We start from the raw sequence: 17,347 nt of genomic DNA, 5'->3' as shown, positions 1-17,347 counted from the left end.
GGAGGTGGACATGCATGAAGCACACGGGCCTAGATCCAGAGATGCCCACACATTCACACACAAAAAGCTGTATCCAGGGGCGCCTGGGTGGCTCAGTCGGTTAAGCGTCTGCCTTCGGCTCAGGTCACGATCCCGGGGTCCTGGGATCGAGTCCCGCGTGGGGCTCCCTGCTCAGCGGGAAGTCTGCTTCTCCCTCTCTCTCTGCCCCCACCCCTGCTTGTTCTCTCTCTCTCTCAAATAAATAAAATCTTAAAAAAAAGAAAAAAGCCCCATCCACACACAAACGTGGCCTAGCAACGCACACAAGAACACCCCCACACAGGTGCGTGCCTGCCCACCTTCCGGTCTGTGCCATTGAGCAGTATGGTCTCGATGCGGTCATAGAAGGCATCCACCCAGTAGAGGCGTCCCGCTGGGATGTCCAGGCTCAGCCCATTGGGCCAAAGCACTGTCTTGGAGGTGACGAAGATGTCTCGGTGTGAGCCATCCATCCAGGCCCTCTCCAGCCGCCCTCGCCGACTGTCCTTTGGGTCCTCCTCCCAGTCTGTCCAGTACATCCACCTGTGGGCAGTGACTGGTCAGCACCCATGGGCCACCGCTGCCTTCGGCAGCCTGCTGTGTGACCCCGATCCACGTGTGCTGTACCAGAGCTCCTCCCAGGGGCTTCCTGCCTACTCCACCCTCGCCCCAACATTTCATTCATTCCTCCACTCAGCCAGTATTTGTCAAGTGCCCACTGTGAGCTGGGCACAGTTTTGGCACTCGGGGACCCAGTGGAGACCCAGGCAGACAAGGCCCCTGCTCTCCTGGAGATCACATCCCACCCAGGGGTACAGACAAGAAACAAGTCAACTGGAAGGTGACACACATTGGAGGTCGAGAAAAACCAGGGAGGACACGAAGCAGGGTGACGGTATAGAGAGTGGACTGGGCAGCAGCTGGGGAAGGCCTCCCTGAGGAGGCGGCATTTGAGCCTCGGTGTGAATGCGGACAAGGGGCTAGATCTGCAAATGTCTGGGAGCTCCAGGCAAAGCAACTCCCAGAGCAAAAGCCTTGAGGCAGGAAGAGCTGGGGGGTCTGAGGAACAGACAGGGGGCGGTGGGGACAGAATTTCCTAGGGTAGCAGAGAGATGCAGATGAGGTTGAGGGGATGCAGGCAGATCCTGTAGGAGCCCAGGCCTGATAAGGTATGTGGCTCTCACTCCAAGGGCGAGGGGAGCCCGCAGGGGGCCCCAAGTTGGGAGTGACAGGACCAGATCTCTCTGTATGTGTCTAAGGCATCACTCTCATTGTCCTGAAGATGGGGCACCTTTCCCCCATTCAGCCTCTGAGTCCTGCCTCAGCACCCCACTTTAGATTGCTCTCCCCTGTATACTCCTTGTCTCACCTCCCAGTTCTGAGACCCACAGTTCCTGACTCCTCCTACCCCCAGGCCCTGGGAAGACTCACCCATTGAGTGGATCCACCACAATGGCCCTGGGGTGTGTCATTTTGCCCTCGATTAAAGTCTTTCGGGTCTGAGCAGCCTTCTCCAGCCTGGCCACACTGATGGTCTTCTTGGGTCCATCATCCGTCCAATACAAATTGTCCCCCATCCAGTCCACAGCTACCCCCTCCACATTGTGGATACCTGCAGGGAGTGAAGAGGGCCATGACAGAGAGCCTCAAAGGAACCTCAACACTGCCTGCCTCTGAGCAACCCGACACCCAGGCCGTGCGGGGAGCACCCTGTGCCCGAGATGGTGGGTGTGCTGGGGTGGGGGGTTGGAAAAGGAGCTGAGGAGACTGCATTGAGGCCCTGGGGCTCTCAAAACTGCGGCCGGCAGCCCGTGAACCTATGTGGCAGATGCAAGCTCTCATGTGAGGGCCTGTCTGAGCCTGAGCTGGGGTGAGCTGGGGTGCGTGTGGTTCTGAGCACAAGTGTGACACAACATCCCAGGCCCAAAAGTCCTGAGCTAACAAAATGAATAAATTAGGAAGTGATTTTTCACTTAGCCAAAGGGTTCATCTCAAGCTTACATAGCAGCTCCCCTGGTATAGGGAACCCCAATCTTTTCCTGATGAGTTACTTCTGATTTCCCCAAAGTCTTATGATTGCTGACTGCTGAGGTTCAATGAGCAGGACTGGGGTGGGGGGGTGGGGAGCAGTAACTGGGCGTCAGCCAGATTCACTGGGTAGAGAGCTCTGTCCTGGGGGTCCAAGTGCAGGTTTGGGAATTCCTGACACCCAGTAGGAAAGGGGCAGAACTCAGGAGCTCAGAGGCAGATGGAAATCGAGGAGACAATGTAGTGTTGTCCTGCCCAAGCAGCTCAGAGGGAAAAACTGGGTTCAGGTCCCAAAACATATTCCTCGCAGGACAAATAAGCAAGCAGCTTTGGTGGCTGTGAGGGCTGTGCAGGCCCTCTGTGGGCACCCAGGTGCTGGCAGGGCTGCTCTATTCAAGGCCTCAGGCCTCCCCTGGGCTGTGTCCTGGGTGCAGCTCCGGAGCTCAGAGCCGACGGCAGAGAGACCCCGAGTTTTCCCAAGGGTTGGCAAGGACGGCGCACGCTGCCTAACCCATCCATCCTCCTGCCTCTTTCCGGCTCAGCCAAGAAGGGGGTCACACAGGGGTCAATCTGTCTATCCCCTCATCTCCATGCCAACCGGCCCAGCCAGCCAGTCAGCAGGGGACTCTCCATGCTGAGAGGGCGCTGAGAAGGCGATGCGCAGGCCTCACGTGGCTTCCTTTCCCAGGTGGGTGTCCCTCGGGAGTCCCATCTGCACAGCCCTCACTTCGGGGGCCCTTACCGTCCTTCAGGATGGTCTCCCGCTCGGTGCCATCGATCTTCTGGCGGCCGATGAGGTAGCTGGTGGTGTCGGCAAAGTAGATGAAGCCAGTCTCAGCATGGAAGTCCAAGGCCCGGGGGTTCATGAGGTTCTCAATGGGGATCATGTGTTCGTCCGGGACCTTGGCCCCCATATCCATGCCCCGGATAATGCCTGGCCGGCCCTTGCCATACACAAGGAACAGCTCGTGTTCTGGTTCTAGGGCAGGCACAAGGAGGGGCACAAAGTCAGGCATGTGTGTGCGCGCGCGCACACACACACACACACACACACACACACACACACACACAGACTACCACCCCGCCTCCAGGGCCACGGCCCAAGAGGCTGCAATGCCCCAGCTCTCCTGGGTCAGGGGGTATGGGTATGGCAGGGGGTCGGGGTCACATGGACAGATCCATAAACATGTAAAGGCCAGGGACAGCACCCTGGGGGGTCTGCCTTGCCAGTCTAAGGGTAGGAGATGGTGCAAGAGTAGCAAGGAGCAGGTTTTCAGTTAGGTGCTCACTGCTCCGTGGTAAAATGTTGGATTCGGATCACGCTGGACCACTTCTACTCCTATCATCCTTATCTAAGCCACACCACCCCTTGCTTACAGCACAGAAGGAGCTCCTGCCACTCCCCTGCTGTTCACCCTCTACCCAGCGTCCAGCCAGCATGATCTTTTGACAAATGTGAAGCACATCACGTCACTTCTCTGCTGGAAAGTCACCAAGAGCTCCTCGTCCCATTTCGAATCCCGTCCAACCTCTCCTTCCTGTCTCGCCTCATTCATGCTGTGCCCTTCTCAGCCTTGAAGCCTGGCACTGTTGATGCCCTCTGCCAGAGGGCTCTGCCTTCAGGTGGTCACGTGACTCGGCTCCTCCCTTCATAGAGAACTTGGCTCAAATCCCTGCTCCACAGAGAAGCCTTCCCTGATCACTCCACCCCAGCTGGGGCCCTCACTGCCATCAGCAGGGCTGTGCTCCACTGTTTTCTTCCTAACACCAGGTACCACCTGGAGTAACTTTTACTCGTCTGTCTCCCCTGCCAGACTATAAGCTCCGTAAGGCAGAGATGACATCTATCTTGTCACTGCCGAATCCTCATGGCCAGGACAGCACCAGACACAGCCCGTGCTCACGAGGTATTTGTTGAGTGAATGAATGAATGAATGAATGAATTGAATGGGCCAGTTGACAGTCTTCTACGGAGCCCGAGGAGGGTAATGGGAAAAGCCTTGCTCTTGGATGTGGGTTCAAATTCCGTCTCGGCCCCCCACTAGAGGCAAAATGGGTAAATCCCTTCATTTCTCTGCATCTCAGACAGAAATGGCCAGGCTGTGGGGAGGCAGACAAGGACGTGTCCCACCCCATCCCAGCGGGCACACACCCCCCGCGGTCACTCACTCTTGCATGACTTCCCATCACTGCCCAGGCTGAAGCCGGAGCGGCAGCGGCAGGTCCGTGCCTTGTGGCTGTTGGCTAGCAGGCAGATGTCGGAGCAGCCGCCTGGCTTCCCGAACTGGTCATTCTCACAGGCGTGGCTCCTCACTGCAGGCAGGGGAGAGCTAGTCAGGCCCCTCCAGAGCCCCCGTGCCCAGGCTTTGGGAAGGCTTCCTGAGGTCTGACCACACTCCTTCCTGCTGTGGTCTTTAAGCCTGTTGTCCCATTTGAAGCTTTAGAAGCCACAGGACTGGGATTTCTCTGCCTTCAGACTTGCAGGTGGCCGTTTCTGCGGCCAGGGGAGAGAGTCACACCAGTGCCCGTGGTCAGATGCTTCTACTCTGAAGCAGCCAGGGAACCGGGAGGAGCAACCTATGTCCTGAGCAGAATTGGGTGCAGGGGCTCCATGGAGGTGGGATCTAGAGGCTGAGGGGCAGGAAGGGGCTGGCAGGAGAAGCTGAGGGGCCAGGGGAGCTAGTCCGGGATGGATTGCTATAAGAAGCAGTCATGATATGAGAGAACCGGGCATTCCCACAGGAGGGTCCATGCAGGGGCTGCGGGGCCCCCCTCACCTCGGGGCTGACGCCGCTGGTGGTAGATATGGAGGGCGCCACCCTTATCCACACGGGTGACGACCTGGTAGTCAGTGCTGTTGAATCGATTCACTCGGATCACGCTCGTCTTCTGCTGGGCATTGGCATTGTCCGAGTTGGTGGCATAGAGATAATTCTCAAACACGGTCAGCCCATACAGGTGCTCAATCTGAGACGGGCAGGTAGGAATGGTCAGCATGAGAGGAGAAGGGAATCCTCCCTCTGTCCTGGAGAGCCCCTCGGTTTCCCATCCAAATTTCATCATTTGCACTCCCCACTTCATTCCACAACTGTCTAACTCTGCGCTTTCCTCCTGTCTCCTCCGGCTCTTGAGATCTTTGCTTGTCAAAATCCCACTCATCCTTCACAGAGCGTCTCTCTGAAGAGCTTCTGGGATCTTCTAACCAGACACAGGCTCACCTTTCACGCTCCATCTCTCTGGCTATTATCCACTGACTGGTGATTTGTGGACTCATCCCATCCACTCTGTTCAAACCCCTTGAGGGCAGGAACCACGTCCCCCACAGGCTCAGGCATACAGTGGATAATGGAACCATTTTGGACTGAATTGGAGTTGGGCCCTAAACTCTGTCCGCAGGAGGACATTCTTAGCCCAACTCTAGCCACCAGCTTTGGGAAGACTGAGAGGACAGACTTGCCCCAAGCAAGCCTGGTAACAGCCCTTGCTACCCACATAACTTATCCAAGGTGACTGTTCCAGCTTGTTCAAGACAAAGGGATTTGCTGGTTTGTGGCACGTCCAGGGCTAACAGGGATGGTTGGTCACCTCAATGATCCCAGAATGGAGGTGCCATCTCTGAGTTGGAAGGGCTTCTAGACTTGGTCCCAGTGCTATTTCCCAGCTGCGTAACTTCAGGCAAATCTCTTAACCTCTTTGAACCCTGCTTTTTCTAATGCCAAAAGCGAACTGAGACACCTGCCCGCTTATCTCCCAGGGGTTGTTGTAAGGATCAAGTGAGAAAAGGGAAGTAAAAGATGTCTCTAAAATGACCTGTTTCCATCAGAGTAGAAGCCATATCCACTCCCTTCCTTGAGGGGCTCATGTCTACCCCGCTTCCCACCAGAAGGCAAACGTGCTCCCATGTCATCCTCCCTCTCACTGGGAGGCCTAGGGAATGGCTGCCCTGAAAAAACTTTCCCCTCACCAAAATGCCCTGGATGATGGTCTGCCGGCCCTTGCCCTCGTAGTCCACCACCTCAATGTAGTCCAGGTAGGCGTCGGCCCAGTAGACGAGGCGGCTGACGAGGTCCAGCGTGATGCCGTGAGGAAACACGATCTTGCTATCAACCAGCTTGGTGCGGTTCTGCCCATCCATGTCACAGCGCTCCACCTTTGGGATCTGCCCATAGTCAGTGAAGAACACTTTCCTGTGGGCAGAGGGCACGTTAACTGGGCTCTGGACATCGGGCACTCTCTCTTCCACCACAGCCTCGGCCCACCCCTCTTACCCCATGGCAGGGTCCAATGCAATGCCCTTGGGGTTGTAGAGCTCCAGGTCCAGCAAAGTGACACACGTGTCCCCGTTTCGGTTGCAGACAAAGATCCTATCATCGATGTCATCCACAAAGTAGAAGTTGCCCGTCAGCCAGTCGATGGCCATCTGTTCCACGTCTGGAAAATGTGAATGAAAGAGCTATGGGGGGAGGTCCTCCTACAGACGTGCCCACCCTTGTTGGTGCAGAACCCACCCCTGGAAGCCCACCTCCTCTGGGGCGACCTCCTTCACCACGTAGGCTATAGCTGTCTCTCCTCTCTGAGCTCCTGTGGGAGTTCTTGGCAAGGGCACATTTTGCCTTGTATTCTTTGCCATCTTTCCTAGCTGGTTTCTATCTGGTTTCTCCAAAGACAAGTGTCCGAGTGCCCTCCCACAGAGCCCTGCTCCACACACCGAGCTCAGGGCCACACACAGGAGGCATGTTGGCTGATTAGTTCATGGACAAGCTTCCCCAGCTCTAGCCCTTCCCTGAGCGGGACCATCTTCTTGGGGTACCAAAAGGCAGTGAGGACAGGTGCCCAAGTTCATTCCAATATTTTTACATATGCTTTTACTTGAGATACCAGCACTCAGGCTAACTAAAACATCACGCATGTTTGATGTTGGCTGGATTTTCATCAACGTTATATGGTAAGTCAAGTTATCTCATGCCAGCCAGGGCACTGACCAGACACGTACATGTTGTGTGACTCTTAAAAATGGAAAAGCAGGGCACACCATTAATAAATTCAATCTGAGGGGCGCCTGGGTGGCTCAGTCATTAAGCATCTGCCTTCGGCTCAGGTCATGATCCCAGGGTCCTGGGATCGAGCCCCACATCGGGCTCCCTGCTCCGCGGGGAAGCCTGCTTCTCCCTCTCCCACTCCCCCTGCTTGTGTTTCCTCTCTCACTGTGTCTCTCTCTGTCAAATAAATAAAATCTTTAAAATAAATAAATAAATAAATAAATTCAATCTGAGAGAAAAGTGTGTCAAAATATGGCACCCATAGACATGGAAAAGGGAAGGCCCATGGTATCAAAAGATTGGAACCAGTGACATAGGCCAAACTTCCTCTACTCACCCCCGTTCCCGTTTCTTCAATGTCCTTATTGCTCAATTTCCTATCCTAGGGAGGGTGGGAAGGAGCAGAGAATAACATCCAGGGCTGGAGGACAGAGAACATAGGAGGAGGGCCATAAAAGGACTCTGAAAGTAAACTGAGGCATGGTTCACAAAGAAGGGGAGCTTCGTGAAGACGAGAGGAGGATGGAGACCAGGTGCCCACACTCAGTTTATGCCATCTCTGGGGGAGATGGGAGAGGCTAAAAAGGACTGAAGAGGGGAGGGGTAGGGCACAGTAGGAAATCTGGGGACAGGGACCCCTGCGGGCCTCCTCGGACTCCTCCTCTCCAAGACCCACTGGCTCCCATCCACTCACTGCCCCCTCCAACTACCACCACCAGAGGTAATGCCTCTTGCAAACTGGGAATCTCCTAAGACAGCGACTCCTCGGGACCCCTGCCTTGCACTCCACCTCCACCAATTGCCCCAATAGGTAAAGAGATCTGTGGACCACCTGCCTTTGGCTGCAACTTACTCCCACACACTACCCCCACTCAAACCCAGTAGGGATTATTCTGCCCCCACAGAGCTGTGGGTATAATAACTAGACGCTCTGCTCAACCCCCTTCTAATCCTCCCCCCACCCACAGGGATTCAGGGGCTGTTTCCTAACAGTGGGTGGGGGTGGGGGCAAAGGGAACAGGAACGTGGCTCCCAAGGAACTTGGCCAGGCCCTGACACTGACTCACAGTCACAGGACTTAGGCCGCGGGAGGAAGAGCAAGAGCCAATTCGGGGCTCTCATCAAACTGGTTTCCTCTTCAGGTCCCCCCCGCCCCCCGTTAAGCCTCACTTCAAGGTGACCAGAGAAGGAGGTCACGGAGAAGAGGCACTGCCCCTGTGGTTGCTGACACACCCCTAAGCCCAAGCACTGTCTCCTCTGGGCTCCCAGTACTGGCTCATCCTGCTGATAGGGGAAGAGAGAGGCAGAGCAGCCTGGGGAGTGCGGGTCCCAGGCCACAGAGGAAGAGGGCCCCGGGCTGGGATAAGGCAATCACACTGCCCCACACACTGTGACCACAGAGAAAACAGATCAAAATGAATGCCACTAGGCGGCCTCTGGAGGAAACCCAAAGTCCCCAAGGTGGTGGTGGTGGGGCGGGAGACCTGCTGCAGCACCGGGCAGCTAGCAGGCAAGTAGGTTGGAAGGGAAATCGGGCCGCGCGCCCTTTACTTGGTGGCCACAGTGGGGGGGCTGATGGCATGCAAGGGAACTTCACTGGAAGCCATTTTCCCAGCACCAGCTGGTGCAGCTGCGTCCTTCTCTCTAACTTCCTGAGGCTTCCCTGAGTCACTGCCCAGCTCAGGGCTGGCAACACCCTGGCGCTGCTTCCCATCCACCCTTCCCTCAGCAAGAAGGAAGGAGGAAGAAATCTGAAGAGATCGAATGCCCCCCCATCACAGGTGCAGCTCCACAATCGCCCCCCGTGCCCCCCAGGATGTGGCCGACCTTTGAGACTCCCTCCTGGCCTGGCTTCCCTGCCAATTCCGGGAGAGCAGGCAGAGGGATCGTCCTTGCTCTAGATTATTTACCCTTGGCCGGTCTCCCCTTCCACCTCCCAAAGGCCAGGCAGGGCCCCACTCAGCAGGCCGGTGAGGAGTTGGCAAGAACGGGCGTCCCCAGCCCGGCCTGGCCTCTACTTTGGTATTTTTGCAGCTGGAGACTATTAGTCGCAAGCAAAAATCCTTTGTTATACAACCCCCCTCCACCACATTATTTTCCTCTCTGCTAAAGTCCAGATTCCTCTGCCCGCCCCACCACACGCACTCACACACACGGCCACTCATACCTATCCAAGGCCAGTGAAGACAGATGGGCTCAGATTAGGAGAGGGCACCTTCCCTCCTGGGCTCCCCTATGGGCAGTGTCTGGGCCACTGGCCTGTCTCATGGCATGGGGGGCAAGTTGACTCCTGGGTTTGACCCCAGAAGACCTGAACATTCTGGCCCCACACATTCAGAAGGCAGCTGTCCCCTGTGGCCCAGCTTTCTCAGGGCTGACCCCAGAGCATCCTCCAGAGGGGCTCTGGCCAAGGGCCCCAAATCTTTTTTTTTTTTTTAAGATTTTATTTATTTATTTGACAGAGAGACACAGCGAGAGAAGGAACACAAGCAGGGGGAGTGGGAGAGAGAGAAGCAGGCTTCCCGCAGAGCAGGGAGCCCGATGTGGGGCTCGATCCCAGGACCCTGGGATCACGACCTGAGCTGAAGGCAGACGCTCAACGACTGAGCCACCCAGGCGTCCCCAAGGGCCGCAAATCTTGAAGACAGGGGAATCTCAAGTAAACCTAAGGAGAAGAGTGCTATGTGGTGGGAAGGGTCTGGGGTGGTCTGGGAGTCACGTTGTTGGGGATTCCAGCATAGAGGAGGAGGCTAGGAAGCTAGGAGGGGGGTGAGACAGTCAGAGGACAGACCACAGCTTGCCAGTGATGTCACAAAAGACTTTCACTTCCAGGCTCCAGAATAGACCTGGTGTGTGTCTATAACTGATAAGTCCTCCCTGCACTCTCCCCCCCTCCCACCCACCAATGCTCAGCACTCTGCCCTCTCCATAACTCCAATTTTTCTCAACTTCAAGAGATATTTCCCTAAACATTTGCTGCTTTTCCAAAAACAACCCCCACCCCCACCCCTGCCCCACCATTCCCAAGAAGGCCCTGGCTTCAGCTGCAGGGCTCTAGTCACTCACCCTAAAATAAATCTGGGAGAGGAAGGGGGCCTCTGTGCCCAGAGGAAATATCCCCTAATGCATCCATATACCCAAAGATTGTAGGACAGGGCATGAGGTCCCTGGATGAGGAAGGATGAGCAAGGATAAACCCCATTCCCACTTTAACCACATCCCCAATGAACACACTGCATTCTGGTCCTTATTCCAGGAACCTCCCCACCTCTCCCATCACTCTGCTCTGCCCTGGGCCCAGTCAGGCCCCAGACACTGACAGCGGATTTGAATCCTGGTTCTATTACCTTCCAACTGTGGGACTATGGGAAAGTTACTTAATGTCTGAGTCTCAGTTTGCTCATCTGTAAATGGGACTATGGAAAAGTTACTTAATGTCTGAGTCTCAGTTTGCTCATCTGTAAAATGGTATGGTACATTAATAGCATTTAGCACAGAGCTCCAGACACTGAGAGTGGGTATGAATCCTGGTTCTATCACCTTCCAACTGTGGAACTATGGGAAAGTTACTTAATGTCTGAGTTTCAGTTTGCTCATCTGTAAATGGGACTATGGGAAAATTACTTAATGTCTGAGTCTCAGTTTGCTCATCTGTAAATGGGACTATGGGAAAGTTACTTAATGTCTGAGTCTCAGTTTGCTCATCTGCAAAATGGTATGGTACATTCATAGCACTTAGCACAGGGCCTGGCACATAATTAACACTCCACAAATGGGAGCTGTTGTTTGTACCATCGTCCCCTCTAACCTTGACCCCATTCTTCCCTACCTTCTCCAACAAGTTACCATCTGTGCCTTCAGCTAGAGCCCCGTGGCTTCCTGACTAAAGGTGGGCCCTCCAGGTGGGCAGTTTGGGGCTAATACCTCCTATTCTTCAAGACTCAGCTCAGGTCCCCAGAAGAAAGCTTTCTGTATTTCCGACTCCCGTAAGCCCCAGTCACTCCTTTTACCACAGCCTGTTTACCTGACTACAAATACTGTGAGGGCAGGGTGCTATCTTTCATCTCTGTCCCCAGTGTCTGACACACATATACTGATTCATTCAACAAATATTTGTTGAGCACTGAGTCCTCACTCTGTTGTCCTAGTGCTGGGACATCACTTTTTCCCTTCCCTTCGACTGCCAGGATCTTCCTTCTCTGGCCCCAAGACGGTGGGAGAACACATCTGTCTGGTAATCCTCCTGTTTCTTAGAGTCACTCGGGGCTCTTGCCCTGAGGGCTGGCGGGGAGAGAGAGGCCCAGGGGAGATGATCAGGAGTCTGGGGGCTTTGCAAGTAGGTAAGAGATAGCCAGGCAGGCCTGGCAGAAGCTCTGCCAAATGGCACGTCCTCATGCCCCTGTTTCCTGACTTCAGCACCTCTTGCTCCCAGCGAGGCCAGGGCTCAGCCGCAGCACATCGCCTCTGTCTCCTGGGCTCCCTTCCTGCCCTGCTTGTACTTCTGGCCTGGGGTGCATGCCCCGCTTCTTCCCTTGCCTGGCCCAGGCCCACAAAGGCGGTCAGTCCTGGTCCCGGGGATGAGAGGCTCGGATTCTGCAGCTCTGATTCAGAATCAGAACCAGGGTCTTCCCACTATTGAGAAATCCTTGCTGGGCTCTAAAATGCATCTCTCTTGCTGAAGTTACTTCCTGTGGCTTGAAAACAGGGAGGGGGGCTGTGTTGGGAGCAGGCTGGGTGGAGAGGCAGCTTCAAGGAGACAGCGGGGGAGGAGAGGCCAGGCTGGAGCTGAGCCGGGAGACGTGGGGCTGGCTCGGCCAGGGAGAGGAGAGAAGGGCTGTGAAATGATTCGGAAACTCGGGATGGGAGTGGGAGCGGGGAGCAAAAGCACCAGGGCACGGGTGGCCCAAGGCCAAAGGTTGTGCTGGCAAGAGCCCCCCAGGATTCTGACACCCTGAGGGTGAGGAAGGCCAAGGGAGAGGGTCGGCGGGGGGGTGGGGGGGTGGCTGGCTTTCATACATAAAATCTGGAAGGGTTCCATATGTACAGGGTGGGAGGCAGAGAGGGCCCGGGCCGCCCAGTTCAGTGGGAAGACGGATCCCCTTCCAGCCAGGGAAGTCAGTTCATCTCAGACTCAGAGGGGCTACTCTCTGCCCCCCTCTCTGCCTTCCCTCTAGACACATCACTACCCATTTCCTGTTGTGATTTTAAGCACACACATACACACATACACACAGGCACACAAAGAAAGAGGGAGGGATAAGAGAAACTGGCCAGCTGGACTTGGGGACTCATTTCGCAACCTTGCTGCCTGCAGTGTAGGGGGCCTTTTCTGCCTCCTCACTCCTTTCCCCATGCGGCATGGTACAAGGAAGAAACCCCAGGACCCTGGAGGGCCCTTCCAGAGCATCCCCGAATACACAGTCCAAAACTAAGTGACTTCAGCAAAACTTACTTCCTTTAAAAAGGCCTCGCGTCAGAACCTTCTTTCCCCACACACACCCCTTCCCAGGGCCCCATTCCTGCAGGCTGCCCTCATTCTTTCTAGGGTGAAAACATCCTCAAAGCCAGGGGAAGACAGGTCAGAGGAGCACAGCTAAGGCAATGCAGGGCTGGGGGTGGGGGACTGGGGAGGATAGGTCAGTAGATCTGACCTCCAGTCCCGCCTAGGGGCAGCCCTGCAGGGGGCTGGGCGGAGCCTAAGGTTCCCTGAGCCGGTGGTCAGAGGTGGTGGTCAGAGGTGAGAGGCAGAGAGGGCAGGCCAGGCCTGGCTATGGAACTACCAGACCCATTGTCCCCTCTGGGTCTCAGTTTCCACAACTTCAGTCTTTCGTGTATCATTTTCTAAATGCTTGCCATGGTTATGTACATTTATGTACATATGTATCATTTACCTACTGTTTCTGTAAGTCGACTCATGTTTCTTATTTTGCTGCATCCTAAGCAATCTATGAAATCATAGATTTGATGTGCTAGTTATAGGAGTTTCCTAATGGGCATTACACAAAAACTGTAACAATAAAAAAAAAATGCACGTCCACATACCACTTAAAATCAAGGCATCCCTGCTTTGGGAAAGGCACTATCAAAAACTGAGGGGTCAGGGGTGCCTGGGTGGCTCAGTCGTTATGCATCTGCCTTCGGCTCAGGTCATGATCCCAGGGTCCTGGGATCGAGCCCCACATCGGGCTCCCTGCTCAGTGGGGAGCCTGCTTCTCCCTCTCCCACTCCCCCTGCTTAGGTTCTGTCTCTTGCTGTGTCTCTGTCAAATAAATAAAATCTTTAAAAAACACAAAACAAAACTGAGGGGTCAGCCTCAGTCCTCCCTAAGGGTCTTCTGTCTCACTACCATGTTCTCCAGTCACAGAATCAGAATCCACAGAGACCTCCCCATGCTGCTGGGACGGCGGCAGAGGGGAGGATGGGCCCTGGGATTACATCCCAGGAGGGAGGGGAAGTGGTGAGGACTCAGCCCCAAGTCCCCCCAGTCCAGGTCAGTGAAAGTCACAGACAGAAGTGTTGGCAGCCGGGGCTCAGTTAAGGGAGGAAAGCACATGCGCGCATGCACCCCCCCCACACACACACACCCCTTCCAGATCATGTGAAGAAGTTGGTCAGAGAGTGTCCCCCAACTTTTGAGTAGAAACAGAGGGAAGGAGCTGGGATCAAGACAGGAAAAAGCAGGAGCTTTGATCCCCAGCTGGCTCCACGGAGCCTCTCCTGGAAGCTGCACCGACCACTGAGCATGGCAGGGTCTTGGAGGGGCCCTCTGAGGGCTCTCAGGACTCCGAGCAGGTCTGGCACACACATGCCCTAGGACCCATGTGAAACAGGCTCACTTCCTGGCCTCCTTCCTTTTTTCTATTCTATTTCTGTTACCAGAGTTTTCTCTGGGGCAGGCTCCCCCTTCTTCCCACACCAGCAAGCAGGCTCTCTCTGCCTCTTGGCCTCTGGGCCCCAGCACCTCTCAATTGTCAGACTCCTCCCTCCTGCATGGGGCTCCCTCCCAGGGGTGCAATGGAGGTCACAGTCATAGCCAGGAATGGGATGATTGCAGGGAGGGCTCCCCTAGGGGGCAGAGAGAAAGCAGGAGAAAGCAGCAACCTTTCTTCTTCATCCCCCTTGGGGAGCTAATTACAGGCCAGCAGCCCACTGCACAGGTGAGTGCCCGGGACCAGCCACCCGCACACCAGGACAGGCCACTCAGCTTCTCCTGTGAAGGGGCGGAGCTAGGGATGGGGGAGGGTGCTGGGGAGAGGGAGAGACACTTCCGACATCCTCATCGCAGGGCCCATAATTAGTCTGTGGGATGAGAGCAAAACAACTATCCTCAGGGTGACAGCCAGACATTCAGGCGGCATGGGGGGTGGGGTGGGGGCCGGGAGGAGGCACAGAGGCTGGGGCAATGGGAACCCACTCGTCCACCCCACTAGCATTTCTCCCCGGAACCTTGATCTGTTCCTGCCTCCTGGACTCTGCCCCAGAGGGGCCCAATGAATCTAACAGACTGGGAGGCAAGGCTCTATTTGCCAAGGGAGGGGTACCCGCCTGAGCTTATTTCCTGCTTCTCCTTTGGAGGAAGGCAGGAGACGGGGCCAGGCCAGAGCAAAAGCCGAGAAGTTTCCCATCAGGGCGCCCTCGCCAGCCGCCTACCCACGAGCCCATCGTCTGGCCCCGAGGCAGGGCCAGGGAGGGAGCTGCCAGAGCTGTTTGTCCAGACAGGCCTGTTGGGTGGGGCCGTCAACAAGGAGCAGGGAGAGGGCAGCTGTCTCAGGGGTCTCGCCCTATGCTACCCTCTCTGCCACTGGGTTCCCTGATCTGCCCACCCCTCGAGAGGTCAGCCAACCAAGTATGGCAGCCCCCAGCCCAGCATTCCAAGGAAGACATGTCGGATCCCAAGTGAGCCCTGGTGACCAACAGACCAGAGACACCACTGGGATGCTCTGGAGGACCTGGAGCCGAGGTGCGGACGAGGTGATGAGGCTGCAGAGGGTAAGGGCTCTCGGGGAACCCCTGCTAGTCCAGAACTAAGCCCATGTGTCCTCTTGGGATCTGTCTTCTGTGGTGATCATAATACGGGGATGCAATGAAGAATGAAGATCTTCCAGCAGGCCCAGGGTTCACAATCTAAACCTTATGGGTTGCCTCTCGCTTTCACTTCAATTGATCTGCTCTGGACAGGCAAGCTCAAACCCATGATGCAGATTAGGAAATCAAAGCAGGCACAGGGAATTCTGATTTACTCAAGGTCACAGATCAAATTACCCTCCCTCCCGGGGGTCGGATCAACCAAGGCCAGATCTTCCCCCTCATCTCTGCAGTGTGGCTTCCTGGAAATGTGATGGTGCCAGATGTTTGTTTGTTTATGTAACAGCATCTGAGATGAGCAGGGCTGCCTCTGGCAGTGGATCTATGCCCTGGCCCCATCCCTAGGTATATCCCTTCTTCCACCCCTAAGACAGCAAAGTACAGCCCAGGGAAGGAGTTTGAATGGAAACATCCCAGAGGTCTTAAAATGTTCCTGTGGCCCCAGTGCTCTCTGTTCCTCCTCTAGTCTCATTCACTGTCACAAAGCCCCCCAAACAGCCTCAGGACCCCCACACTCACCCTGCAGCCATGGATCCGTTCTGATGATGTCCCCGAGGAAAACGACAGAACATGGAGATAGACCCAGCCAGACCCTGGCACCTTTGCCCTCAGCCACAACCTAGCAAGGCTCCGCCTGGGCTCCAGGCCTTTTCTTACCCTTGCCCTGGCTCCTGCTACATGGGAAAGCCCCTCTGCGGTCGAATCAACACTCTTCTCTCTAAGAAGGGACAGTCCCGGGTCTCTGGAGATTGACCATTCATTGCCCCCTTAGCATTTTTCCTTGGCCCTGGCCCAAAATTCAGGAGCCATCTAGAGACTAAGCTCAGAGAGAGGGAAGGAGGCAGAGCCATCAGTCCGCCCCTGCCCCCCAGCAGGGGTCATCTTGTGCAGCCCCCTGCCTTGGCCTCAGTCAAGGGCTTCTTATTTGGACTCCTGCCCCAGACAGGGGTCATCCTGTCTAACCCTCTGCCTCTGTCCTAGGCAGGCTCCAGCTTGCTCCATCTTCCCCGCCCTCCCCTGCTCTCCAAGTTAGGAGCAGGCGACTCACGGTGCAGACTGAGGGAGATGTTGATGGTGTGCTCATCCACGAAGCCCTTCAGGCCAGGCATGCGGGCACACTTGAGCTGTGTCTGGGCAGCGCTGTCCCCAACATGCACCCAACACACAGTCTCGTTGGCGTAGCTGAAGTCCATGGCTGTGGTCTGCCGCGTGCTAGTGGGCGTGATGGTGGACACTTGGGCCCCGCTCAGGTACGTGGCCAGGATGTTCTGGGAGTTGGCAATCAGCAGCACGGGGGGCCGGTCTACTGGCTCTGTAGATGGAGGAGAGAGGGGCGATACGACAAGGGGCTCTAGGACCTCTCAGGCCGCCCCCCCAGGGAGCAACACGGGGGCCATCTATCGCTGTGGCCGCAGGGGACTCCACCTACCATTCTTGGCCTTGCAGGAGCGGTTGTCTGGCTGCAGCAGGTACCCTTCCACACAGCCACATGTAAAGGAGCCGTCCGTGTTGGTGCACAGCTGGCTGCAAGTGCCGTACACTGAGCACTCGTCAAAGTCTGCCGGGAGAGGGGTACGAGTGTGGTCATCTCCCGCGTAACGAGGGTAGGAAAGCGGGTGCCCTCAGACCCTACCAGTGAGGCTGTCCATCCTTATGGCTACTTTGGAGGACAATTTGGCAGAATCTATCACAAGGAGAGATGTGCAAACTTCATCCCCTAGCAAGTCCAGGCTTGGAATCTGCCCTCGTGAAACCCCCGCACACGCGCACATCATCCGTTCCTTCAGAAAAGATTTCTTGAGCACCTGCCCAATGCCAGGCACTGTCCTAGGCTCTGAGGATGCAGCTGTGAATAAAATATATTCAAATTGCTGCCCTCATGAAATATAAATTCTGACAATAAATGAAATATTGGTATTTCAGTAATAAATAAAACAAAAAAGTAAATTATATGTTAGAAAGGCTAGTGCAGTGGAAAGTGACTGGTGGGAAAAATATTAAGCAGAGATGGGGGTAGAGAATGCAGGCAGTGGGTTGTGATTTTAGGGATGGCCTCCCTGAGAAAGTGGCATTTGTGCAAAGAGCCGAGGGAGGTAAATTTAAAACAGAAGAGGATGCACTGTTCGTGACAGAGAGAAATTGGAACATCTCACCAATAGGGAGATGGCCAAGTAAAC

At 55.4% G+C, this 17,347-nt stretch overlaps 1 protein-coding gene and 1 long non-coding RNA gene across 4 annotated transcripts in view; one reads left to right on the top strand and one right to left on the bottom strand.

Moving 5' to 3' along the window:
• LRP1 (LDL receptor related protein 1) overlaps positions 1 to 17,347 on the bottom strand; it is an 80,684-nt gene that overhangs the window by 48,669 nt on the left and 14,668 nt on the right. The window contains exons 5-13 of the mRNA XM_036094591.2: positions 16,600 to 16,728; positions 16,219 to 16,482; positions 6,315 to 6,477; positions 6,011 to 6,233; positions 4,824 to 5,013; positions 4,216 to 4,359; positions 2,789 to 3,025; positions 1,450 to 1,630; positions 339 to 561 (exon numbers count right to left, since the gene is read on the bottom strand). Of these exons, the coding sequence (XP_035950484.1) occupies positions 339 to 561; positions 1,450 to 1,630; positions 2,789 to 3,025; positions 4,216 to 4,359; positions 4,824 to 5,013; positions 6,011 to 6,233; positions 6,315 to 6,477; positions 16,219 to 16,482; positions 16,600 to 16,728 (1,754 nt within the window). The remainder of the gene's footprint in view (positions 1 to 338; positions 562 to 1,449; positions 1,631 to 2,788; positions 3,026 to 4,215; positions 4,360 to 4,823; positions 5,014 to 6,010; positions 6,234 to 6,314; positions 6,478 to 16,218; positions 16,483 to 16,599; positions 16,729 to 17,347) is intronic.
• On the top strand, positions 13,992 to 17,042 carry LOC144382384 (uncharacterized). Of its 3 annotated transcripts, XR_013449231.1 has the most exons (4): positions 13,992 to 14,242; positions 14,665 to 15,074; positions 16,152 to 16,420; positions 16,617 to 17,042. It is a non-coding gene; the product is annotated as an uncharacterized LOC144382384 (long non-coding RNA). The 3 variants fall into 3 exon arrangements; XR_013449232.1 differs by lacking the exon at positions 13,992 to 14,242 and having other exon boundaries at positions 14,474 to 15,074; positions 16,156 to 16,420; XR_013449230.1 differs by lacking the exon at positions 13,992 to 14,242 and having other exon boundaries at positions 14,474 to 15,074.

This window comes from Halichoerus grypus, chromosome 6 (assembly GCF_964656455.1).
Source record: "Halichoerus grypus chromosome 6, mHalGry1.hap1.1, whole genome shotgun sequence".
NCBI lineage: Eukaryota > Metazoa > Chordata > Mammalia > Carnivora > Phocidae > Halichoerus > Halichoerus grypus.
This window is presented reverse-complemented; position numbering and strand designations above follow the sequence as displayed.